General features: G+C 42.4%; 1 protein-coding gene across 17 annotated transcripts in view; it reads left to right on the top strand.

Moving 5' to 3' along the window:
- dlg2 (discs, large homolog 2 (Drosophila)) overlaps nucleotides 1-26,892 on the top strand; it is a 183,101-nt gene that overhangs the window by 132,535 nt on the left and 23,674 nt on the right. For 13 of the 17 annotated variants that reach the window (XR_011311967.1, XM_069721141.1, XM_069721155.1 and 10 more), the window contains 7 exons: nucleotides 857-993; nucleotides 2,639-2,783; nucleotides 3,707-3,872; nucleotides 11,451-11,510; nucleotides 15,054-15,209; nucleotides 17,933-18,089; nucleotides 25,481-25,583. Coding sequence is in view for 16 of the 17 variants with exons in the window: in XM_069721141.1 (XP_069577242.1) it covers nucleotides 857-993; nucleotides 2,639-2,783; nucleotides 3,707-3,872; nucleotides 11,451-11,510; nucleotides 15,054-15,209; nucleotides 17,933-18,089; nucleotides 25,481-25,583 (924 nt within the window). In the remaining variant the exon portion in view is untranslated. The remainder of the gene's footprint in view (nucleotides 1-856; nucleotides 994-2,638; nucleotides 2,784-3,706; nucleotides 3,873-11,450; nucleotides 11,511-15,053; nucleotides 15,210-17,932; nucleotides 18,090-25,480; nucleotides 25,584-26,892) is intronic. The other 4 variants (XM_069721142.1, XM_069721153.1, XM_069721150.1 and 1 more) reach the window with 4 other exon arrangements.

Genomic DNA, 26,892 nt, shown 5'->3' with positions numbered 1-26,892 from the left:
CTTGGCTCAACATAATGATATGAAATGAAGGGATGGTATTGCAGTGAGAGATACTGCAGATGAAAAGATGATTCCTCAGTTGTGTGTTCGGAGGTTTGTGGTTCACCCAAAATGCAGCAGCAATGAATCCCACATTTTGTACCAGTCGAACACAACAACACATATGGACACATACTGTACATGCACTGGTGTGAGTGCATGACTGTACAGAGAGACACCATTATACAACAAACCGATGTGACCGGCAATCTGCAGCAAAACCTGGGCGGGTTTGATTCTGCATTTTTACTGAATATACAGTGGGGCAGTGATTGTAGTGGGTACTTGCAGTTGCAAGCAGGTATTTCAAGATTGTGAAGTGGCATAACTAATTATAAAACTAATTAGGTAAGCATTAATTCAGATTTGCATAATAATAATTCTAGTTTGAATACAAATTCATACATATATACATGTTAATTGCAGCTCATCAGTTTTCTCAAAAACTCATCCGCTGACAAAAATGTCAGTTAACCTTCAAATTTACATAAAATATTTAACCACAACTTTCTCAACATTTAGCCTCAACCTTCTCATACTACCTTTTAATGACCAGATTGAATATTTACAATATTTACTGAACAATTTTAAGAAGTGCAATGAAAAATCTTTGAACATAATTACATAGAAAGTATTTTGGTACATGTAATGTCTACTGTACATTTTCTGTATATTATGATAAACATGATCATAAACTAACCTGCTACTTTCACACACACACACACACACACACACACACACACACACACACACACACACACACACACACACACACACACACACACACACACACACACACACACACACACACACACAGGACTCGGCTTCAGTATTGCAGGTGGAGTTGGAAACCAGCACATCCCCGGAGACAACAGCATATATGTCACCAAGATCATCGACGGCGGGGCAGCATTGAAGGACGGCCGGCTACAAGTTGGAGACAGATTATTAATGGTGAGCAACAAGCATGCTGGCTGGCAACAGCGTCACATATGAGTCAACACAGGTCAACACACCTGTGAGTGAACCATGTGTGTAGAGGAGCTTTAATGAACCTCACTGAAAACCTTGGACTGTTAAATAGTAACAGAGAAACTAGAAAGAAACAAGCCTCACTTATTGTTTCCAAGAAGCATGAATGTGTAATGTGAAGGGATGTGATGAAAGGTACATGGCATGCATCAGAAAAAGCACACACAGACCCACATAACTCTGATATTAGAGTGCAATAATAATGATATTGTATAACTTTATTTTTCAGTTGGGAAACCAAAGTAACTCCTTGGATTATCATAATAGTATGGTACAGTTTAGTATTGTATAGTATAGTATAATATAGTATTGTATAGTATAGTATAATATAGTATAGTATAATATAGTATCGTATCGTATAGTATCGTATAGTATAGCATCGTATAGTATAGTATAGTATAGTATAGTATAGTATAGTATAGTATAGTATAGTATAGTATAGTATAGTATAGTATAGTATAGTATAGCATCGTATAGTATAGTATAGTATAGTATAGTATAGTATAGTATAGTATAGTATTCTATTCTATTCTATTCTATCGTATCGTATCATAAAGTATCATATAGTATAGCATTGTATAGTATAATGTAGTATAGTATAGTATAGTATAGTATAGTATAGTATAGTATAGTATAGTATAGTATAGTATAGTATAGCATCATATAGTATAGCGTAGTATAGTGTAGTGTAGTGTAGTATAGTATCGTATCATATCGTATCGTATCGTATCGTATCGTATCGTATCGTATCGTATCGTATCGTATCGTATCGTATCGTATCGTATCGTATCGTGTAGTATAGTATAGTATAGTATAGTATAGTATAGTACAGTATAGTATAGTATAGTATAGTATAGTATAGTATAGTATAGTATAGTATAGTATTCTATTCTATCGTATCGTATCATAAAGTATCATATAGTATAGCATTGTATAGTATAATGTAGTATAGTATAGTATAGTATAGTATAGTATAGTATAGTATAGTATAGTATAGTATAGCATCATATAGTATAGCGTAGTATAGTGTAGTGTAGTGTAGTGTAGTGTAGTATAGTATCGTATCGTATCGTATCGTATCGTATCGTATCGTATCGTATCGTATCGTATCGTATCGTATCGTATCGTATCGTATCGTATCGTATCGTATCGTATCGTATCGCATTGCATAGTGTCATTATAGTATATGTTGCTTTAAATATTAGATAAAGTAGCACCATTTGAGCACCCTGATACACACACAGATATTACAGACTAATATTTAGCACATGAATCAGACTGTATTCAGCTCATCAACCAACCGACCAGCTGACAACATTCCATCTGTCACTCAGTGTGAGAGCAGCAGAGCAGCAACCTCTCGGCTCAGTCTAACAGCGAGCGCTCTCTGGAGGAGGAGGGCATCCCTCTTGCTTAACCAGCGCTTAATTGAATTACCCTCCCACTGTCGTGTTCTCACCCGAAGACCATCTGTCATAATCCAGTCTCCTGGAGGCAGCGAGCAGGGAGGAAACTCAGGAGAGCTTCTGAAACTTAACGACGGTGGACGATCTCTATGTCTGCACAGGTGAACAACTACAGTCTGGAGGAGGTTTCTCATGAGGAGGCTGTGGCCATTCTGAAGAACACGTCGGACGTGGTGTACCTGAAGGTGGGGAAGCCCACCAATGTCTACCTATCAGATCCCTATGGGCCTCCTGATATCACACACTGTAAGTCCTGACATGTTGTATTAGAACCAGGCAGCAGAGAGTATTGTTCAGTGAACTTAAAGCATGTTAAAGTGTACGTCTCCTCCTGTTTATTACACGAGATATGTGAGCACTTAATCCATATCTAAGAGCTTGACTGTCAGTCAGCACATCTCTTACAAATCCCCAAAACTGTAACAAGCTGCTTTAAGTAGTATTTGGCACACACAACCCCGGTTAATAAAAATGGTATGGCTCATGTATTAGCTAACTACTGCCCCCTTTAAGTGTCTAACAGATGGAGCAAAATGTGCATTAACCTTGAATTTTGAGGTCGTGCTTCTGTCTCCTTTTAGCTGTGGTTTGGTCTCCACCAGCTCCTGAGATAAGATTTGGTTCTGCTCCATGCTTGACATCTTTTAACGAGCTGGTCCTCTGACTGTCTGCTGTTTGGTGCTGGGCAGACTGGATATTTATCACAGCTTCCTGCAGCTGCTAGAATGGAGTTGATGAAAGTGCCGAGACTGAACATTGCAGTAAATATGAGTTCCTGCTACACGTGTTCAAGCAGCTTGTTACGACCCACAGTCACATTTTAAAGTTACACAATAACTAATATTGATATAAATAATGACAATTTAGTGTCTCGTGATGAGTTATGATTTCCATAAATCCTAAAAGCTCAGTTATAGTGTTGTTTCACTTCACAACCTCTTTAACGAACCTTTGTTACAAAGTTATAAACATGTTATTCTCTCGCTTTTTCTTTGCAAGCTGTATTTTTGAAATTTTACTCCACACAATTTGTTTCCCTTTTTTAACACTTATCAGTTAATTATTGCTAGTTTGAAATCAGAACTACGAAGCATGCAGGATCTTCTTGGCATCATATAAATGTGTCAGCTGTTCCTCCGTCTTCACTCTCTCTCACTCTTCCTCCACAGCTTTTCCTCCTGCCATGGAAAATCATATCTCTTCCCCCATCAACAGCGGCACTCTGGAGTACAAGTCTGCTCTGCCCCCCATCTCCCCCGGGAGTTACTCCCCCCTCCCTAAGCACTTACTGGGGGAAGAGGATATAAAAAGGTTGGATGGTTTTTCCTTCTTACGGTAATTACCTCCCTTCCTACTAGACGACAGGTAGACCCGTTGTCCACCCTGCTCCTTCTGTCCCTCTCGTCCTCACTGATTTATGTTTGTGTGGCACTTCACGAAGCCCTCAAAAAGAAAAGGTCGATGGTGTCACTGTGTTTTTGTAAAACCCTGTTAATCCTAAAGTCTGTGTCCAACTTACTCGGCAGTGTTTTTCAAAGATAACCTAAAAAAATTAAGAGCTGCAAGCTGCTGATCACTTTTAATGAAATGAATATTCCTGACATAGATAGAGGGTGCTCAGAAATAGTCATTTGAAAAACACTTGTCTTCTGTGGTTCTGTATTTCTGTCCTGGCTGTTGAATGTCTCTTTATGATTTCTTTGCGTTGTTGTATTGTTTAGTGTTTTGGTGACGCCTTCAAACCACTGGAGCATCAAGTCATCGCCGTCCAGTTGATCATAACAGCCTCAGCTGTTCTAGAGAGTCTCTATTGTGTTTGGTACCAGCTGCTGTTTGGAGAGGCTTTGGTCGGCTGGTTATCAGTAGATGCTGTGTTGTCATGGTAAAGGTTACCTCAGGTCGTGTCTCGGTACAACACGTTTGTGCAATAACAAGACTGAAATGTGATGTTAGATATGGAAACATTATTGTTATTTATCGACGAGACATCTGTAAAAAAAAGACAAATGTTGTTTTGCAGTTGCGGTTGTGTTTGTTGTGTATTTTGCTCGGAACACTTGAGTTTGTTAGAAAGAAAGATGGAATCTAATAATTATAGCTGCCTCACAGCTGAGTGAGTCTGCTGGGAGTCGGTTTGACGGATCATCTGTAAAGATAACATGTGCTCTCGTAGGCTGCTACAACATCCAGTTTGATGGAGGTGGTGCAGAAACACTAAAGTACTTCAGTTCCTGCATGTGCATATGTGTAAAGGTTTTCTATCCTTTCTTTTTTTTCAATCAAATTTGAAGTCTGCTGTATGTGAAGTACTTCCTGTCGCCTGTCCTGAGCTCTTCCTGTTCATTCACTTGCAGATGCTTCAAACTACAGACTCTACTTCCTTGTTTTGAGAGACTCGGAGGGCAGCGATGGTGACTCGCAGTCCTTCTTGAGTTTTCTTTGGTCATCAACAACCAAATACAAAAGATACCTGCACGTGTCCACTACATACACGGTCTACTTTACGACATAATTGTGAAATTCCCCATATAATCGCAGCTTTTTTGATTCTTAATGAACAGAGAAAATAAAAACAAAACTGAAAGAGCTCTAAAAGTTCCAGTTCATTCTCTGGAAGCGTCGTGCTGTCTGTTTCCCTTTCTCCTCGTTTCCGGACCCGTCGGGTGTTTCAGCCGCTGTGACAGCTGCTCCCCCATCTAAACAGCAGAAAGCTTAAGATGTCTTACCGGTGCGAGTCGCAGCCAAACTTGAGCAGCTCCCTCACACCTAATCCCAGAGCAAGCTGCCAGGAGGCTCAGGACCGAACGGCCCAATTTATTATCAAGTCACATCTAACAGTGAAGCTTTTTCTTATTCGGTCTGATCAGTGAATGTTCAATGTTCTCCTGCTGCTGGTCCAACATCAGCTTCAGGCTGTTTATTGGGTATATGTCAATAACAGACTGATGTAGATCTTTTAAGGACAGTGTGACTCAGGGGGTTCACTGTGTGTTGTTTCAGTCTGCAGTCTCTTCCCCCTTCTGTCCCTGAACATGACACATTTAGAGGAAGATCTGCTTCAGGCAGCGGGCTGGCCTGCTTGGATCTGGTGTTGAATGGTTAAAGGTCCACATGCATCCTTCATAGTTTTGCACAGACTCTGCATCCCAGTGTTAGCGCCGCCCAACACGATTGTGATTGGTTTCAATAATTACAAACAAACCAGAGCATTTCTTTCTGTTGCGTGCTGTAGCAGGAACTACACATGTTGTCATGTTCCAAATCAAAGACCAGTGCATGAATATTGCAGCAGTGATGACAGAAGCTCATCTCAGAAGATGACTGAAGGAGCCCCGTGTCCGGCTCTGTGGATGAAGGATTAGCCCTCCATTCTCTGTGGAGTTAAGAGGTTTACAGTTTGCTTTTGGCCCCGCGGTGCATTGCTAATAGCCTTTGAGATTACCACGTTGACTCAAAGTGTTGGAGGTTACAGACGGACGGGAGCTCATCTCACTCCTGTTCTCGTGTTCTTCACTCAGAACGAACAGAGTGGAAACGACAGCTGAGTGAAACCTCACGATCTGTAGGAGACCACGATGTCTCTCAAGCAGCTTTCAGAACTGCACATGTACAAAGTCTAAATTAAGATACTAATAAACCAAGTGATGGACGAGTATTCTGCTGAATGAGAAATGATTCAAAGGTTGTTCTGACAGCTCAGACCTCTCTCACTTGTCTCTAAACATCCTGAACTTAGATGTATTCCTCATGTAGGTAGGTAGGGAGGTAGGTATTTACTTTATTAATCCCAGAGGGGAAATTTTTTTCGCTACAGCAGCATACAGAAGCAATAAGATAATAATAGAATAATAGAAAAAATAATAGAATAGAATAGAATAATAGAAAAGCAATAAAATAGCAGTAAATAGCAGTATAAAATATAAAATGCACAGTATATACAGTACATTATATATCTATATATATTATATACAAACAAACCAAGAAACACAGTCAACAGTGTTATTGTTGTGTGATGGATTTTGCCAGAGGTGAGTTATTGTACAGAGTTATTGCGGTCGGCAGGAATGATCTCCTGTATCAGGAATGATCTCCTGTATCAGGAATGATCTCCTGTATCTGGAATGATCTCCTGTATCAGGAATGATCTCCTGTATCAGGAATGATCTCCTGTATCTGGAATGATCTCCTGTATTTGTCCTTGTGACAGCAGCTGGAGGAGTCTTTTGGAGAACGTCCTCCTCTGTCCCTGCAGCAGGTGGTGGAGAGTGTGGACAGGATTATCCAATATGGACAATAGTTTGTTCAGTGTCCTCCTCTCCACCACCTTTTCCAGGCTGTCCAGTTTGTAGCCGATGATGGAGCCGGCCTTCTTAACCAGTTTGTTAAGTCTGTTGGTGTCTCCGGCTCCAATGCTGCTCCCCCAGCAGACCACAGCGAAGTACAGTTCACTGGCCACAACAGATGGTCGAACATCTCCAACATCTCGCTGCACACATTGAAGGATCGAAGTTTCCTCAAGAAAAAGAGTTGACTCATCACCTTCTTGTAGACAGCATTGATGTTGGTCTTCCAGTTCAGTCTGTTGTCGATGGACACACCCAGGTACTTGTACTCCTCAACCATGTCCACCTCCTCTCCCAGAACTCTCAGCGGTTGTGGAGCCGTCGTCTTCCTCCTGAAGTCGACCACCATCTCTCTGGTCTTGGCCACGTTCAGGAGCAGGTGATTTCTTCCCCCCACTCCACAAAGTCCTCCACTACTGCCCTGTACTCATCCTCCCGTCCATCCCTTATACACCGTCCACTGACTCCTCCTCCCGTCCATCCCTTATACATCCGACCACTGCAGAGTCATCAGAGAACTTCTGCAGATGTCTTGACTCTGAGTTGTTCTGGAAGTCAGTTGTGTATAAGGTGAACAGGAAGGGAGACAGAACAGTTCCCTGAGGAGCTCCAGTACCACTGACCACCGTATCAGACAGCACACTGCCCAGACGGACAAACTGTGGTCTGCCTGTCAGGTAGTCAGTGATCCAGGAGACGGCGGACGTGTCCACCCCACCCTCCACCCGCACCACCCGCAGCTTCTCACTCAGCAGCAGTGGTTGGATGGTGTTAAATGCACTGGAGAAATCAAAGAAAGTGATTCTCACAGAGTCACCGGTTCCATCCAGGTGAGACTGAGCTCGTTGCAGCAGGTAGATGATGGCGTCGTCCACTCCCACATGAGGCTGGTACGCAAATTGCAGAGGGTCCAGAGAAGATTTCACCAGCGGCCTGAGGTGGGCCAAGACCAGCCTCTCCAGCACCTTCATCACATGAGATGTGAGGGCAACCGGTCGGTAGTCGTTGAGGCCGGATGGAGTCGTCTTCTTAGGGACAGGAACCAGGCAGGACGTCTTCCACAGCACCGGGACCTCCTCCTGCTTCAGGCTCAGGTTGAAGAGGTGTTGTAGGACCTCAGCCAGCTGGATGGCGCAGGTCTTCAGGACCACGGGGCTGATGCCGTCAGGTCCTGCAGCCTTGCGCTGGTGGATTCTCTCCAGCTGTCTCCTAACCTGGCCAGTCATCACAGAGAGGAGGGTGAGGGGTGGGTGTGGGGGGGTCATGGTGTCGATGGAGAGATGAGGGTGGTGAACTAAACCTGTTGAAGAAACAGTTTAGTTCATTTGACCTCTCCAGGTTCCCCCTGGTTGTTCCTCTCCAGGTTCCCCCTGGTTGTTCCTCTCCAGGTTCCCCCTGGTTGTTCCTCTTCAGGTTCCCCCTGATTGTTCCTCTCCAGGTTCCCCCTGGTCGTTCCTCTCCAGGTTCCCCCTGGTTGTCTCTCCCTCCCCTTGAACCCAGTAATCTCCATAAGCATATGAACATGCATATGTTGTTCTGCTGGAGTTTGGCCTCCAGCTTCCTCCTGTAGGAGTCCTTGCACTCCCTCATCTTCTCCTTCAGGTGGCGCTGCACTCTCCTGAGCTCCTCCCTGTCCCCAGACCTGAAGGCTGCTTTCTTCTTATTAAGAAGCACCTTCAGGCCACTGGTGATCCACGGCTTGTTGCTGGGGAAGCAGTGTACAGTCTGGGATGGTACGGTGGTGTGTTCACAGAATTGAATGTATTCTGTGATACAGTCCGTCATGCTGTTGATGTCCTCCCCATGTGGTCCACACAGCACGTCCCAGTCCGCGTCTTTAGCCTCCTGTGTCCACCTCCTCACAGTCCTGGTGGTTACAGGCTGCCTCTGCACCAGGGGAACATACTTGGGAGTCAGCAGGACCAGGTTGTGGTCTGATCTACCAAGGGGGGGAAGGGCAGTAGTACTGTATGAATCCATGGCATTAGCATACAGTAGGTCCAGAGTTTTATTGTTCCTTGTGGGGCAGTTAACATACTGGTGCAAAGTTGGCAGAACTTTATCCAGACTGGTAAAAGTCTCCAGTAACTAACAAAAATGCACCGGGATGCTTAGTCTGTAGTTTAGCCACAGTGGAGTAGATGGTGTCCACTGCTGCCTCTACGTCAGCTGATGGAGGAATGTAAACAACGATAACAATGGCGGACGTGAACTCCCTTGGTAAATAATATGGGCACATCCCCACGGCTAGAAGTTCAATGTCCGGGCTACAGAAACGTTCCTTCACACACACGTGGTCGGGATTGCACCACCTCTCGTTCACATAGACTGCAATCCCTCCACCTTTCTTCTTGCCGCTCCGAACAACGTCTCCGTCCCCCGAACAGTCCTGAAGCCGGGTACGGCCGCGCTGTGGTCTGGGAAATGTGAGTGCAGCCACGTCTCGGTGAAACACATGATGCTGCACTCCCGGTACTCTCTCTGGGTCTTTACCAGCGCGCCGAGCTCGTCCGTCTTGTTGGCCAACGACCTCACGTTCCCCATTAAGATCGCCGGTACCGCTGGTTTGTATTTCCTCCTTTCCGCCTTTAGCTTAGCTCCAGCTCTGCAACCCCGCCGTCTTCTCTGAAGTTCAACGGGGATCTCAGGCCTCGCTCCGGGCAGCAGCAGTAGAGGGCTACTCAGCGCGATCAGCTGATCACGCGAGTAAACAATAACAATGCCCCCAACCAGAAACGTGGAAAAATTACAGTCCATTGTCTGACCGTTAACTTAACACACAAGAGAAAGAAAAACAACAACTCCGAAGAGGAGAAAGGCTTAAAAAATACTAATAACAACACACTCGGGGAGGAGCTGCTGCAACAGGCTGCCGCTAGCGCGGCGCCATCTTACACAGAGAAAACAAAGGCCAAATAACCAGAACGGTATGGTTTAAGGTTTTCTGTTTTTTACAACTCACTTGCAATTAAATTCAATTATATGAAGTAAATGTCAAATGTTTCATATCAGTGTTTGTTATAAGGTATGAAGTGTAAATATTAGACACTGCCTGCTTTCTTAAACATCACTGTACTATAGTTAAAATCATCATCACACTTCTCTACAGAATCTATTCAAACCGACATGTGTCACTTTTATTTTCTCTTTAATTTCTGCATCACTTTGACTTTCTGGTTTGAAGATAAGTTTAGAAATGGACAAAGTTTCTGCAGCTACAAGTGTTTGACTCTAAAAACCTGACTAATTTAGAGGGTAATGAATAAGAAAAAATGAAGCCTTAACTGTCCCCCTGCAGACTGTGAACAGAACCTGCGGGTCGGTACAAGGTCACTGCATCGTGGTCTGATGTGGACTGACTGGCTGCCTGAGCTCAGCTCTGTTCAGGATGAATGATTCAGCAGAGTAACGAAGACCTCGCTGACTTCTGCATCTCACCAGCCCGTCATTACTGAGACTCAGAACAAGAGCAGAATCCAGGAATCAAAGAGTCGGTACCACTCGGTCCAATTAACATAATTTACATATTTCTGATATCTGACCTTTGACCTGACCCTGAAGTGTTCTCCCTCCTCGGTCTCTTATTATGTCTTTCTGAGGAAAAAACATACAAACAGATGAAATGAAATATTTATTCTCATTCATCTCTTGACTGAAGTGTGTCTCGTATCACCAGAATCAGGAGAGGAGAAATCCTTCCAATCTTCCATAGAGCTCTTTATTTGATCTTTTCTTTCTTGCGATGTTCCTTGTCAGGAGCTGCTGTGGAGTGTGATGCTGTTATCGTGTTGATATCAGGTAGCTGTAGGTCGGTCAGCCAGCAGGGACACAGACACTGGGTGGACATGTTTTTATGTTTAAACAGGATGAAAACACACACACACACACACACACACACACACACACACACACACACACACACACACACACACACACACACACACACACACACACACACACACACACACACACACACACACACACACACACACACACACACACACACACACACACACACACACACACACACACACAGAGAGGATGAGGGAGAGTGTTGTGTTGAGGTTTGCTCAAGGCAGGCCAAACAGTGACATCATGAGTCTATCGTGTGTGTGTGTGTGTGTGTGTGTGTGTGTGTGTGTGTGTGTGTGTGTGTGTGTGTGTGTGTGTGTGTGTGTGTGTGTGTGTGTGTGTGTGTGTGTGTGTGTGTGTGTGTGTGTGTGTGTGCGTGCGTGTGTGTGTGTGTGTGTGTGTGTGTGTGAGTGAGTGGGTGCGTGCGTGCGTGCATGCGTGCGCGTCTGTGTGTGTGTGTGAGCTAACACACTGTGATGTCGTTGATGACTTCAAGTGTCCCGGACAGACACGGGACGCTCACTTCAGTGTGTGAAGGATATGTCTTCACTCCATGTGCTGTTGTGTTGTTGGTGTGTGCAGCATGCCTCCAAGTGTTTCTGTGATCGGTGTCTTCACATCTAAAACTGAACAGAGTACCTTTGAATTTAATAACCATGATAAAAGACAGTCATCAGTTATGTAGCAGGATGTATTGATATGTTTTCCATCCTATTAGAAACCCTTCGCTAGATGACGTGGAGGGACACAGGTTTGATTCTCAGCACTTCCAGATGAGGTGAGAGGTTTGATGCTCTCTGTCTCCTACTGCATGCTGCATGTTCATCATCACATGTTCATCATCACATGTTCATCATGGCATGTTCATCATCACATGTTCATCATGGCATTTCATCATCACATGTTCAGTATGGCATGTTCATCATCACATGTTCATCATCACATGTTCATCATGGCATGTTCATCATCACATGTTCATCATCACATGTTCATCATGGCATGTTCATCATCACATGTTCATCATCACATGTTCATCATGGCATGTTCATCATCACATGTTCATCATCACATATTCATCATGGCATGTTCATCATCACATGTTCGTCATTGCATGTTCATCATCACATGTTCATCATCACGTTCTTCATCACATGTTCATCATCACATGTTCTTCATCACATGTTCATCATGGCATGTTCATCATCACATGTTCTTCATCACATGTTCATCATCACATGTTCATCATGGTATGTTCATCATCACATGTTCTTCATCACATGTTCATCATCACGTTCTCCATCACATGTTCATCATCATGTTCTTCATCACATGTTCATCATCACATGTTCTTCATCACATGTTCTTCATGGCATGTTCATCATCACATGTTCATCATGGTATGTTCATCATCACATGTTCATCATCACGTTCTTCATCACATGTTCATCATGGCATGTTCATCATCACATGTTCTTCATCACATGTTCATCACATGTTCATCATCACATGTTCATCATGGCATGTTCATCATCACATGTTCTTTATCACATGTTCATCACATGTTCATCATCACATGTTCATCATGGTATGTTCATCATCACATGTTCTTCATCACATGTTGATCACATGTTCATCATCACGTTCTTCATCACATGTTCATTATCACATGTTCTTCATCACATGTTCATCATGGCATGTTCATCATGGCATGTTTGTGTTGTTGTAGGAGGTTGTAAGGAATCATTGGAAATAGAGAAGACTGGGCCTCTTCTCATCACATCATTCATTATTCAGTCTGACTGAACGGGCAAAAGTTCTGCTGCTTCCAAAAACTAACTTCTGTTTCTGTCTTATTGAGGCCTCTGTTTTCACTCAAAGCATCAGAAATGGTTTTATTCTCGTCCCGATCTGTGTGTCACCTGCCGACACCCGAGTTTCTCCTGTTTTCTCCTGTTTTGTTGTTTTCCTCCAGCCTGCTGGCTCCGACCGTCGCTCACAGCTTCAGTTTTATTTGCGTCTGCTCAGCTACTCTGACCAATCAGCGACCAGCGTCGGTGGTTAACCGTGTTTGTCCCGCCCCTCCTTCACTGTGATTGGGCGGCTGAAGACGGTGGCGAGCTCACTGCTAATATTTGTCAACTCTCGCAACCAGAAAGAAAGCGTTCAGCGCAGAATAAAGACCCAGCACTTTGTCAAGCTGCTGACATTCATTAAAAACAAATACGCTGTACTCAGGAAAAAACACCTTGGTGGGTAGTTGCAGCGTGTCAGCCGGTTTCGAAGCATGCTGATTGGTTAATATTATCCGAAGGTCTACGCCCAGTAGGATTGAGCAACTGCAAACGGTTCTCTGTGGAGGGTGACAGACCAACATATTCACACTTTGAAATGGATTCAGGTTATTTTGCAGGCTACTTGTTCTTCAGACACAGAACCACGTTTTGTATATTTGTCTGATGTTACTGAAGTTGCCAGATTGTCTATGAAACACAAAGTAGACACACAGTCCTCCCACTCACAACACGACCCGATTCAAACAGCTGATCTCTGTGTGGCGGCGACTCGTTTATTGTGACAGATATTGTGTTGCTTCAAACTTTCTCTCATTTTACGTTTTATTTATCTGAAATCACAGCCGTTGTTTTTAAATGATGATTTTATCAGACGACGTCGTGGTTATGAAATCAGTGCAGAGCAGCAGCTTGGAAATGTAACGTGTCGTCTGAATGGGTCACATTCAGGCACCGTTTCATTCTCGTCCTGTTTAACATGATAACAGTTACATTAGGATCTACCACATATCACATGAAACGCTACGACGTGACCTTTCCAACCATGTTAGCTCCTCGTCTGAGCGACGAATATATTGATGATAAAAAAGTTTAGAAATGTCTGCAGATTTAGTCCAAAATCAATATAATACACATTCCTAGTCACAGATTTGTATTTCACAGTAATATCTGCATTGTTGTATTAAACTCAAACCAAAGAAAAAGTATTTGCATGTTGAACCGATAGTGGAGTTATTATCACACATGTAACTTGCACACGTCTGCCCTGAGCAGTGACTGACAGGTTCAGGGCCCAGCTGGCCGTACCTTCGCTGCATTTCATTCCCTTCTTCTTTTCAGAATCATTTCTCATCAGTCTCCACTGCTGCTGTCAAATAAAGTCATAAAATGTCTTGAAAATATAACTGGGATACTGTTTAAAATGTAAATAAAAACAGAATCATATAATAGTAGATATTCTTGATCTGAAAACATGAGCTCTCTTATTCAGAGTGGTTTGTAGATTTAGATACAGCCGCCCCTGCTCTTACTGGAGTCCTTCCTTTAGTCTGTACCGTGTATCAATAATAATCCCTCATTCATTAGAAAAGAAGATTCAAGAAGACCTGTTTTTGGGGGAGTGTCTGTTTGATTGACAGGCCTGTGGTGCAGTCAGGTTACAGCTATCGGTGGGCGGGACGTAGTATCGTCAGGTTTCCGATCAGATCGGTCAGATCCACCTCTGGCTCCTCCCTCAGCTCGTCCAAATATGGTCACTTCCTGCTCCGAACCGCTCCGAACTAACAAGATGGTGACGGACAGAATCTGAACTGGAGGATTCATAACGTTCACAAACCAACGATGACATCACTGATGACATCACTGCTGGTTGATGACATCACTGATGGTTGATGGTTGATGTGGATGCACCGCCATCTTAAATACATGTTTCTAAAGTATGTTGAATCTAAACTTTAAAATCAAATCAATTGTAAAATAAATGAAAAACATGTTATTGAAACTAAAATTGTGCGGAAGCTGAGGAGGTAGAATACTTTCTGACGTGACAAAACATTAAATATATCTATCAAATCTGGACCTATGCAGTCGTACCACCAAAAATGTGTTTAACTCCAACAGAAGTAGTGACTTTAAAAGCTCTTTGATCAATTTGCTGCTTAAATTTTCGCAATAGAAATACATTTTCATAAAACTCATAACCGGCAGTGTCCTGTCAGTCTGTTGGTCATCATGCCTTCAAACTTTTCAAACGAACTATTGCAGATTCTGTGAGGCTAAATGTTGGTGAATCAGATTTTCTTCTTGAGATATGAAGCATACCAACTCTGACTTCTGTGTTTCCACCAGTGAAACCTCCATTCACACCGTCCGCCATCACTTTGTCCTCCTCCTCCTGTCAAGTCTCATTCTGCTTCATTTTTTATTATCTTCCATCCTTCATCTGTGTTCCTCTTCCTCACCTGTGTCCCCCCCCCCTCCTCCACCTGTGTTCACTAACCTCTCTGCTCTTGTCTCTCACTCCACTGTAGGCCTCCTGAGCCAGTTTACAGCACTGTGAACAAACTATGTGACAAAGCGCCCTCCCCTCGACACTATTCCCCCGTGGAGTGCGACAAAAACCTCCTCCATTCCACTCCCCTCTCTAACTATCACTTAAGCCTGTTTCCTGACTTGGACTTCACCAGGTACTCTTCACCACCACCTTCAGCACCACCGTGTGAATGTTTCGCATCGTCTCATGGTTTCATGTCATGCATTCAGCTGCATGCTCCTCTCCCCTCGGTAGTGCTTCTCTTCATGCGGCATGGCTGTCGGCTGGTCACCGTGTTCCTCCTGCACAGGCAGATTCACGACTGTAGATCAAGGAACCCAGTTGTAACAGAAAAATGTGGTGGAACAAGGTGGATCATGTAAGAACTGACACCAGCTGCTGAATGGAGTTTGCATTCACCTTCCCAGCTGAAGCACGTACTGCACATGTAATATGTATGTATGGAACGTACAGTAGGTGATTTTTTTCCTCCTTGCATGACACTATGAGCAGCTTTCCATCCTGTTCATTCTTCTCCCTCCATCCTTACTCGCCCGTCCTGCAGCCCAGGACACAGATAAGTTTGGTAATGTTTGATCGAACATGAAAACATTTTTGCATTATTTTTCTTATGATAGATATGGAATTTCATCTCTGCTCATTCAGGAAAATTTGGTTCAAATATTTTTCCTGCTCAGCTGCTGAATCATGACTTTCATTTCTTCAATATCACCCTGAGCCTGACAACAATCACACTTCAGTAGCCTTTCACAACTTATAGATTTTATATTGTGCATCATAACTTTTCTTGTACCATCATGTTTGTTTGGTTGTAATGAACAGATCTGCAGTACATCTGTAATCAGTGTTAGAACAGTGGTCATAAGATTTGGCCTTTTTTCTTTAAAAAGTATTCATCATTTCTAAACACCACAGACTATTTGAAGTTTGTATCATCACTGCAGTGACGCTGGTGAATTCAAGCCTTCATCCACCCGTCTCTCTCTCTCTCACTCCCCTGATAGGTGGAGCTCAGATATGAGGAGGAGTCATGAGTGATGTTAGCCAAATGGAAATCATCCTAATGTTTGATTCGATGCTAAATTGTTTCTTCCCAGCTTCCCCTTTTATAACCTTCTGCTTTATAACATGTATTAAAAACGGTCTGATTTAGAGTACAATTATGCTGTTATGTACTCTAGAAAACTTAACATAATATTTCACTATATGCTTTTTGTTGTTGAACTTCAGCCTTGTTCAGCTGATATCAGGTTTGAGTGCTGTTATCGTAATAGATTATTTTTAGTATTTGAGTTATACGTGCATAGTTCCTACGACTGATCAGATATAGATTGAATCACAGGTACAGTGAGGGTCATGAAAAAGGAGCCTGTACTGACAGCTTTCAGACAATATTCCTCTTAAATGATATTTTATTGAATCACTATGTGAAACAGGTGTAACATACTATCTGCTAGCAGTCTGCTAATATATGACAAACTGCAGGTTTATAAACTGGTGCAAACAGAATCTTTACTGTTGTAGAAATGCAGCGTGATGGGAGGGGCATGTGTTGATGGTTCAGCAGTGATGTAACCGTAGCATGTGCATGTTAGGAACGGGGATTTAATTATCCCGGAGAGGAAACTGCATGTTTTTTCTTGGAAATACAACCAGTTTAATACAGAATAATATCTGTCCAACTACGTCTGAAGGATCATTATTCTGTTTTAATGTAGTTTGGTGTAGTTTGTGGATACACACACGAGGCATCTCTGTACAGTACAGATATAAGAACAAAGTGAAGTTAAACCACTAAAGTTAATTTGTTCTTTAAATATTGTTTTATTAACGTTTATGTAGGAATCAGGGTGAAGGCCTGAATGGATGCAGAAACAGTCGATTGATGGAGGCTGATTTTATTCTGCATATTTCCAAAGATAGAATTTACAGTCACGATCTTCTCACAAACTACATATTATTATATTTAGATCAGGATTATAGTATTGGACCATTTAGTCAAATTTAAACAAAAGCGAAGGCAGAAACTCTGTTTTCAAATGATCGTGAAAGAATGAGACCATTTGTGTGGAATAAAGCAGCAGGTGGACACATAATCAGTTCACCTGAAAATTAAGAAAAATGCTCAACAGTTTTTTTTAGAAAGCCCAAAAATGGCGTTCAGTGTCCAGTGAAGTGGCTCGTGTAGTTAATACTTTCACCAGCAGAGGGCAATGTGCTACCTACACGTCCCCTACAAGGATAATGTTTCTGCTTTTAGACAGGTTAAAAGGTTTTCATTAAAAACATGCAAGTATTTCATGTTTTAAAATGAGAAAAAATAACTTCTGTCATCAAACAGCAGGTTTCACTCCAGTCAGTCGGACTGTAAACACTGCAGCTACTAATTCAGGCTGAAACAACAATAAATATTCACGTGTGAACTTCAGCATCTCAGTTTGTACCTCAAAAATATTACTACACTACTATGCTGTAGACAGCTCGTGTCCTTCAGTGGACACTTGTACATGTCCATGCATGTCTCCTAGTGAGTGTGCATGTGTGCGAGAGAGACAGAGACCGTGTGTGTGTGTGTGTGTGTGTGTGTGTGTGTGTGCGAACATGTGACAAGGTTCCTTTTCCGTCATAACTGAATTGGGGACAAGTGATCCTAAGTAGAGCACCGTCCCCCTGTGGAGCTCCGGCACTCTTTCAGCTGCGTTGGCTGAGCAGAGCTGCACTGAGGCTGTGGACGCACCGAGCGCTTGTTGTCCACCTCTCTGTCCTCTATCCTCCGGCCTCCTTCACCCCCGAGCTGAAGATGCAGAGACCCTCCGACTCCCCCGAGCTGATGTACTATCTGAACTGTCTGTACAGGGAACCCAGGAAGGTCGTGCTCCACAAGGGCTCCACGGGCCTGGGCTTCAACATCGTGGGCGGTGAGGATGGCGAGGGCATCTTCGTCTCCTTCATCCTGGCAGGAGGCCCCGCAGACTTGAGCGGCGAGCTGAGGCGAGGCGACCAGATCTTATCGGTGAGTGAACCAGAGCCACATCACACACCCAGCCATGTTGGAAAACAAATGGAGAGACATTATGATTCATGCTTCTTTTGAAAAAGGTTTTATTACTCAAAATACAGACTGCTTACTAACAAATGAAATCTGATCTCACTCTTTACTGTTGCATGCTGAAAGTGATTTTAAAAAGATGTAAACCAGTCAAACAGGTTTCTCTCTGCAAGTACAGATCTGCTTTTAAAATGGCCAGCATATTAATAGTGTTATAGTTCTGCTGGCCTAGATTCGTTTTCAGAGACAAACACTCACATCCTGGTCTTTTCTCCCCCTCAGTGACGGAGTGGTAGTTACTCGTAAGTTTATTTTATCAAGGTCATGTTAGATGTTATGGTTCTCAGCTGCAAAACCTGAGTTAGTCTGTTTCCTTTTTCATCTTTAATGCTGTTATTAAAGATCCATTGAAAAATAACTGGTTGTATAAATTACAGGTGACCTCTAGAAATAATTCTTTACATGTGTCAACAGTCTAGTTGTGGTCAGGGCGGTCTGACAGACCATCAGGCGGACCAAGGCATTTATTAACTGACTGTTGTCGGTTATACTGCGATGTATCAGTCCTGATTTGTGGCAGGATGCAGGAGTTTACTGTGTGTGGTATTTATACTGACTCCTCAACTTCTGCTTTAAGACAAAACAAATTATATCCAGCTGTGAAAAGTACAGACAGTCCTTACCATGGAGATCTCAACTTGGTTATTTTGTTTAAAAAAGAAACCTGAAAACAAGTGCAGCACTAAGTTGAATACTGATCAAAAAAATATATTTTATTTGTTTAGTTATTTTGGGAAAAAATATGAATAATTGTAGTAATCATTAAAAAAAAAAAAAACATTGACTGGATGCATGCAAATTATTTTTCATAATGCTATACCTGATCAATTATCACACATACTTTAATAAAGGCATATATTTTCCAGATTTGATCAAACTTGAAGTGTGAAACACCAATATTTAGATGCTCAGTATTAAATGACTCAGATTGGTAGAACGATGGAGACATCGCTCCTACAGTCAGCTGTGACCTGGTTCATTGACGTGACACAGTTTCTCTCTGAATCAGTAGAACTGGATTAATTAGTTGGTTCATCAACCTGATAAATCAGAAACAACTGTGATAATCAGTTAACCCTTGTGTTGTCCTTGGGTCAAAATGACCCGCAGCTGTGTTCAACCAAGTGTTATGTGGTGGGTGTTTTTCCAGGACCCAAATGCAAGCTCACAGACTCGAGGTATAAGTTCCAAAGTACAGTCTTTATTTGTAATAAACAAAAACAACAAACCAAAACGTGGCACCGCTCATGTCCACTTACGTCCAGTCGGGAGGGCAACTCAACCGACAGCTCCAGGGGGACACGGGTAACAGGGCAGCCGGCAGACCAGCGGAAGGGACGGCGTCAACAATCCTCCAAGCCGGGAGGGCAACTCCACCGACTGGTGATTTTGACCGGGATATCCGCAGGAGACACAGAGGCCGGGGGAACGGGAACAGGAACAGGACTGACGGAGAGCTGACGGGGAGCAGACGGAAGACGGACGGGGGGCTAACAAAAATGCACCGACAACCAGAGTTGTGCAGGGGCAGGTTACATATAGTCTGGGGAGGTGATCAGGGAGATGCAGCACACCTGCAGGTGGTGATCAGGGGTGAGTGGCTGCATCTGCTGGGACCGGTGAGGGGCGTGGCCACGGGAGGTGAGGGGCGTGGCCACAGACAAAGACAGGGGACACAGGAGGAGAGGTGATCGGGGGGCAAAACGGAGGAAAAAACTGGATTCCTGACACCAAATTCTATTTTATTTCTATATTTGTATATTTTTTGGGATCATTGGTCATCATTCTTTAAAGAAACCCTCACAGCCTTCTTGTCACCAATGATCCCAAAAAATATGAAAATAAAATAGAACTTGGTTGAACACAGCTGCGGGTCATTTTGACCCAAGGACAACACGAGGGTTAAATAAGTTTTAGCTGCTTTGGTCAAATGAAATATGTCCCACAGTTGGTTGGACAAAACGAGCCATTTAACCCGTCACCTTAAATTCTGTAAAACCTTTTTATTTTCTGACATTTTGATTGAATTAAAACATCAAAAAGTCAAACAATCAGTCAGTCAGTGACAAAAACTAGTGTTAAACTGAAGTAACATTTGGAGTACAAACATTCAGAGCGATGCCACTCTGGTCTGTGAAGAGAGTTGGGAAGACGTCAGTATTCAAACATGCAACAATCAGCATCTCCACCACCTCCACCATCTCCACCATCTCCACCATCTCTACCATCTCCACCATTTCCACCATCTCCACCATGTCCACCATTTCCACCATGTCCACCGTCTCCACCGTCTCTACCATCTCCACCGTCTCCACCATCTCCACCATGTCCACCATCTCTACCATGTCCACCATGTCCACCATCTCCACCATCTCTAACATCTCCACCATCTCTACCATGTCCACCATCTCCACCATCTCCACCATCTCCACCATCTCTACCATCTCCACCATGTCCACCATGTCCACCATCTCCACCATCTCCACCATCTCCACCATCTCTACCATCTCCACCATCTCCACCATCTCTAACATCTCCACCATCTCTAACATCTCCACCATCTCTACCATCTCCACCATCTCTAACATCTCCACCATCTCTAACATCTCCACCATCTCTACCATCTCTACCATCTCCACCATCTCTACCATCTCCAGACCGTCTCCAGTCACGACTCCGCACTTCTAGTTTAACTGATGGCTTTTCAGGCTTTTTTGTAGCTGGATATAATGTGAAGTATTTTAAAAGATGAATGAAGGTAGTGATAGTGAATTATTTACGGTAACAGTTGCATTTTTAGTCGTGTTGAAACGGTGACAACATAAAAATGGAGAATCTGAAACTGGAACAACAGATCTCTCCTCTTCAGTTTTTCCCTGAATCTTTGGTTTGAACCGGCGTCAGCAAACAAGACATGTTTTATAAATGCTCTGGTGTGGTTTGCAAATACAAAACACCATGAACTGTGACCGTGTTGAAGATGTTCTCACAAATGTACTACTGTTTACTTCCACAACAGCAGGTGGTGCTATGAGTCAGGTTAAAATCACAGAGAACCTCCACCTGCCTGCTGAGGGCGACGTTCCTCTCCTGTAACTGTGCACAGCTAAAGTGGAAACTACCAGATGTTGGTATAATTTTTAAGGCAAAGTTCTTCTTGAAAATGATGTAATGTTCTTTTTGTTTTTCACCAGTAATGATAAATGATCTGAAGTCTGTAGTTTAGGGATGATTAGACTCATAGATTGAAAAGTATTGATATGTTCTTGATGGAACATTTCAGACAGTTAGAGAAAAGAGTTTCAAACATGGACCATTTAATGAATGTCAAATTAAGTCAATTAGGTCAAAGTTGACGAAATAAAGTTTGCTGACAGTTTAGATCAGAGTAAGTTAGGTCATCATCAGATGTCTTAAGTTCAAAATGTTGAGACGAAATGGACTAAATATGTATCAAATATGTGCGTATGATTTACGCATCAGCAGAAATAAAGTTGTGCAGCTGTTTTTGATTTGACTTCATTCATATTAAGTGTTACATGTTTGATATTCACAGTCAAGCCAGAAACGCCCAAAAAACATGATGTCATTACCACTCGGTAGACATACACGAGTGTTGATGTTTCATTTGGCTGAGTGGATTTATTATACGGGTCATAACCAATCGTCATCCATCAGTGAGGTCATCAACCATCAGTGATGTCATCATCCATCAGTGAGGTCATCGTTGGTTTGTGAACGTTATGAAGCCTACAGTTCACATTTTATTAAATGACATACAGAAAACTTGTGGGGACATTTTATTCACTTTGGATTTGATGAGAGAAGTTGAATGGGAGTCTATGGAGCCGGAGGCTTTTTGGAGCCGACCTCTAGTGGCACTCGCTGGTATTGCAGCTGAAGACACTTCTGGATCAGAACCATTTTACAGACCTGAAGCTACGAACTCTTTTATATCCAGGCTGTGATTTTATATCCAGTCTGTGGTTTATATTCCAGTCTGTAGTTTTATATCTAGTCTGTGGTTTTATTTCCAGTCTGTAGTTTTATATCCAGTCTGTGTTTTATATCCAGTCTGTAGTTTTATTTCCAGTCTGTAGTTTTATATCCAGTCTGTAGTTTTATATCCAGTCTGTAGTTTTATACCCAGTCTGTGTTTTATATCCAGTCTGTAGTTTTATATCCAGTCTGTAGTTTTATATCCAGTCTGTAGTTTTATATCCAGTCTGTTGTTTTATATCCAGTCTGTAGTTTTATTTCCAGTCTGTGGTTTTATATCCAGTCTGTAGTTTTATTTCCAGTCTGTGGTTTTATATCCAGTCTGTAGTTTTATATCCAGTCTGTAGTTTTATTTCCAGTCTGTGTTTTATATCCAGTCTGTAGTTTTATATCCAGTCTGTAGTTTTATTTCCAGTCTGTGTTTTATATCCAGTCTGTAGTTTTATTTCCAGTCTGTGGTTTTATATCCAGTCTGTAGTTTTATTTCCAGTCTGTTGTTTTATATCCAGTCTGTAGTTTTATTTCCAGTCTGTGTTTTATATCCAGTCTGTAGTTTTATATCCAGTCTGTGGTTTTATATCCAGTCTGTAGTTTTATTTCCAGTCTGTGGTTTTATATCCAGTCTGTGGTTTTATATCCAGTCTGTGTTTTATATTCAGTCTGTAGTTTTATATCCAGTCTGTAGTTTTATATCCAGTCTGTGTTTTATATCCAGTCTGTAGTTTTATATCCAGTCTGTGGTTTTATATCCAGTCTGTAGTTTTATTTCCAGTCTGTGGTTTTATATCCAGTCTGTGGTTTTATATCCAGTCTGTGTTTTATATTCAGTCTGTAGTTTTATATCCAGTCTGTGTTTTATATCCAGTCTGTAGTTTTATATCCAGTCTGTGGTTTTATATCCAGTCTGTAGTTTTATATCCAGTCTGTGTTTTATATCCAGTCTGTAGTTTTATTTCCAGTCTGTGGTTTATATCCAGTCTGTAGTTTTATTTCCAGTCTGTGGTTTATATCCACTCTGTGCTCTCAACAGGCAGAAAGCAGACATGTTTCAATTTACTTACAGCGCCACCTGCTGTTGTGGAGGACACGTGTGAGAAAATCTTCAACATAATGACAGCAGAGTTTGTACCAAAAGTCACGATATATTTTTGCATTTGTTGGATTTGTTTTGTGTTTTATAACAACATATTGCATTTGTTTGTGAAACATGATGTACTATTTATGATGTTAAATTTGTATTTACAAAACAGAATGCATTAGTTTGTTGATGGGGTTTAGTATTTAGAAACCACACTGTGTCCGTTGGTGAATCGTAAGACATTTGAAAACACGTTTTATTTTGTTTGTTCAGTTTTGGCAGGAAATGACCTCCATAAGGATGATGTAGTAATATTTGACCTGGGAACCTCTTTGTTATGATAAAAAAAAAAAAAAAAAAAAAAAAAAAAGCAACCTGGTATCACTGCTAAACAGGAAATAGATACATCGGTCCACGACCGCAAAACGTGAAATAGCCATGCTTTGTGTAGGCGTGACTGTTACACGTTTTCCAGTAGTGGATGAAAATGAAACCGACTGCATGTGTAGAGCCTCGGGATTTACAGGAAAATTAAAGTTATAGTTAAAACACATGGTTCAACGTTGCCAGGCCAACCCTCCTGCTTCATGATAACGCCAAAAAATGTCCTTTATTGCCTCTGTTGGGTGACCTTGGTCACATGATCTCCCGTGACATTTACATGTGTTTAAGTTTCACGCTTTCAAAATGTGTAACTCACACCTCGACAGGCCAAGGTGGGGCTATTTTACACTTTCTGTACAATGTGTTGGTATTGTTAAAAAATATATTTAATGACTTTTAAATACACATCCACCATATAGAGGTCGCCAGATTTACTCTGTAGATGATGTTATCATTCCACAGAAGATATCTGAGCTTCTCAAAAACATCTCTAAAAACTGCTTCTTTAAAAGAAGGAGAACATGTCCTGCATTGCTTGGTGAAAGTATTCAGGAGTCTCTAGAACAACAAAAATCAGTGTGTGACTTCCTCAGATGATGCAGTGACTGCAGAGTGGGCGGTCGCTGGCAGGAAGTCATTATTCTGCCTCATTACAGCTAACTGATGCTTTTCCTCCCACACTGATTCCACGCTGCTCAACACATTAGAGTCTTGCTTCACTGTGGTGTTATACACACTGTTAAATCAACATGGCACCATGTGGACCTCAGACTGAGGCAGGTAACGCTCTGACAGGGGCCGGCTTTGAAAGGCCACCGCATCTACACACACACCACACACACACACACCTACATACATACACACACACCACACACACACACACACACACACACACACACACACACACACACACACACACACACACACACACACACACACACACACACACACACACACACACACACACACACACACACACACACACACACACACACACACACACACACACACACACACACACACACACACACACACACACACACACACACACACACACACACACACACACACACACACCTCCACACACACCTCCACACATCTCCACACACACACACACACACACACACACACACACACACACACACACACACACACACACACACACACACACACACACACACACACACTGCTCATCTTTCTCCACCTCCACCTGGGGCTCCTGGAGATCATCAGTGTTTCTGTGTCTGAGGTGTTAAACTGAGTCTTGTGGAGGTCGATCTGGTTTCAGCAGCTGCTGTGTGATTAACTGAGAAAGTGTCTGTTGTGTTTTAAGAAATGAAACAAAAAATATAGTTTGCTTGTGTCCTTATACACATTTATTTTCACCAATAAAATATTGTATTAATGTGTAACAACAACATTGCATCCACTCAGTATTATGTTTACATCAATTGCACATCTACCAAAGTGTTTGTTTTACCGTCGTTAACATGTCCATGTGGTGTTTTATCTGCGAGAAGACGTGGCATGAGAGACATAAACCTCCAGAACACACGTCAGACATCACATGTCACATATTTAAGGACCAATCACATCAGCTGGTGGTTCTCCATTTCACAAAATAGGAATCGGTGGAGATAGAGGCAGGGTGTGTTCACATATTCATAAATCTGCACACCCTGAATGACAGCAGAAGTTGTGTATTACCACGTAAGGCCAAACAGGATTTCTTTCTTGGAAATATCTTTATTTTAAAATATTTCCACTGCTGTAGGATGAATCTTTTGTGTGTCTGTCCAGTAACCGACCAGTGAACCTCCATGTTGTGAAACAGGTGAACAGCATCGACCTGCGCGGAGCAACACATGAACAAGCTGCAGCCGCCCTGAAAGGAGCCGGACAGGTGGTCACCATCATCGCCCAGTACAGACCAGAAGGTGAGTCAGCACAGACACACAACACACACACAACACAACACAACACAAACACACAATACACAACAAACAAGACCCAACACACAATCACACAATTACACAACACACAACACAACACAACACAACACAACACAACACAACACAACACAACACAACACAACACAACACAAGACAACACAACACAAACACACAATACACAACAAACAAGACCCAACACACAATCACACAATTACACAACACACAACACACAACACAACACAACACAAACACACAATACACAACAAACAAGACCCAACACACAATCACACAATTACACAACACACAACACACAACACAACACAACACAAGACAACACAACACAACACAACACAAACACACAATACACAACAAACAAGACCCAACACACAATCACACAACACACAACACAACACAAACACAACCCTCACTGAGCTGATGAGCTACAAGAGAAGCTGTGATTGGCCTGGACATGTGTCACTCAGAGCAGAGTCAGCCAATCAGAAGAGAGGCTCACTGAAATCAATGTGCCACGAAGACACAGACACAAAACAGCCTGTTCTCCTCAGAGCTGCAGAGAGAAAAGATCTTCTTCCAGAGATCAAGACTGCAAATAAAATACTTGACAAGACATCAAATATGAGACTCTGAAATCAACTCATGAATAAGAGCCCCCGTCTCTGCAGCCCCGCCTCCTGCTGTGGCAGTCCCACCTCCTCCAACTGTCAACACTTTCTAGAAATCCTGTCTGTGGGGTTCAGATGGGATTCAACTCAGAGCAGGAAAGATGTCAGTCAGGGATGAAAATGGAAAAGTTACGAGCTAAGTTTTTTATTTAGTGTTTCTCTTGTCCCTTCAGTGAGACACGAAGGATTTGAGTGTGAACATTCATGCTGAATGGATTCTTGATAGTTAAACTGAACTGCTGTCAGACTTCACATGTAGAAAAATGAACCTCAGTTGTGCACAAAGTGATTTCAGTGCAGCGATACGTCGTTTACTGTCTGACATCTGATACGTGCTTAAACCTCCACTGGTTTAATAGGAATCAGTTTTTTATTGAGACATTTGTGGAGCTGACAAGTGAGTCAAAACATCTTTATATGAGCTTTCTCCTGTACTCTCTTCTAATAGTCCAGGTGCTGTTCATTAAATAGCATCTTTTCTGAAACTTCCCTGTCCTCCACCAAAGCCCAAGGACAGGACATCTTGAATAGTTTATAGTTTGTGACACAAAGTTCCTGAAAAGCGTTTCCTGAATCATCTCCGATCTGATTCAACAACGTTCAGTTTGTTT

This window comes from Brachyistius frenatus, unplaced genomic scaffold (assembly GCF_029030835.1).
Source record: "Brachyistius frenatus isolate BFR_SWC_R1_liver_20210118 unplaced genomic scaffold, ASM2903083v1 Contig_258, whole genome shotgun sequence".
Taxonomy (NCBI): domain Eukaryota; kingdom Metazoa; phylum Chordata; class Actinopteri; family Embiotocidae; genus Brachyistius; species Brachyistius frenatus.
The sequence above is the reverse complement of the archived record's forward strand: the minus strand, read 5'-3'. Positions and strand labels throughout refer to the sequence as shown.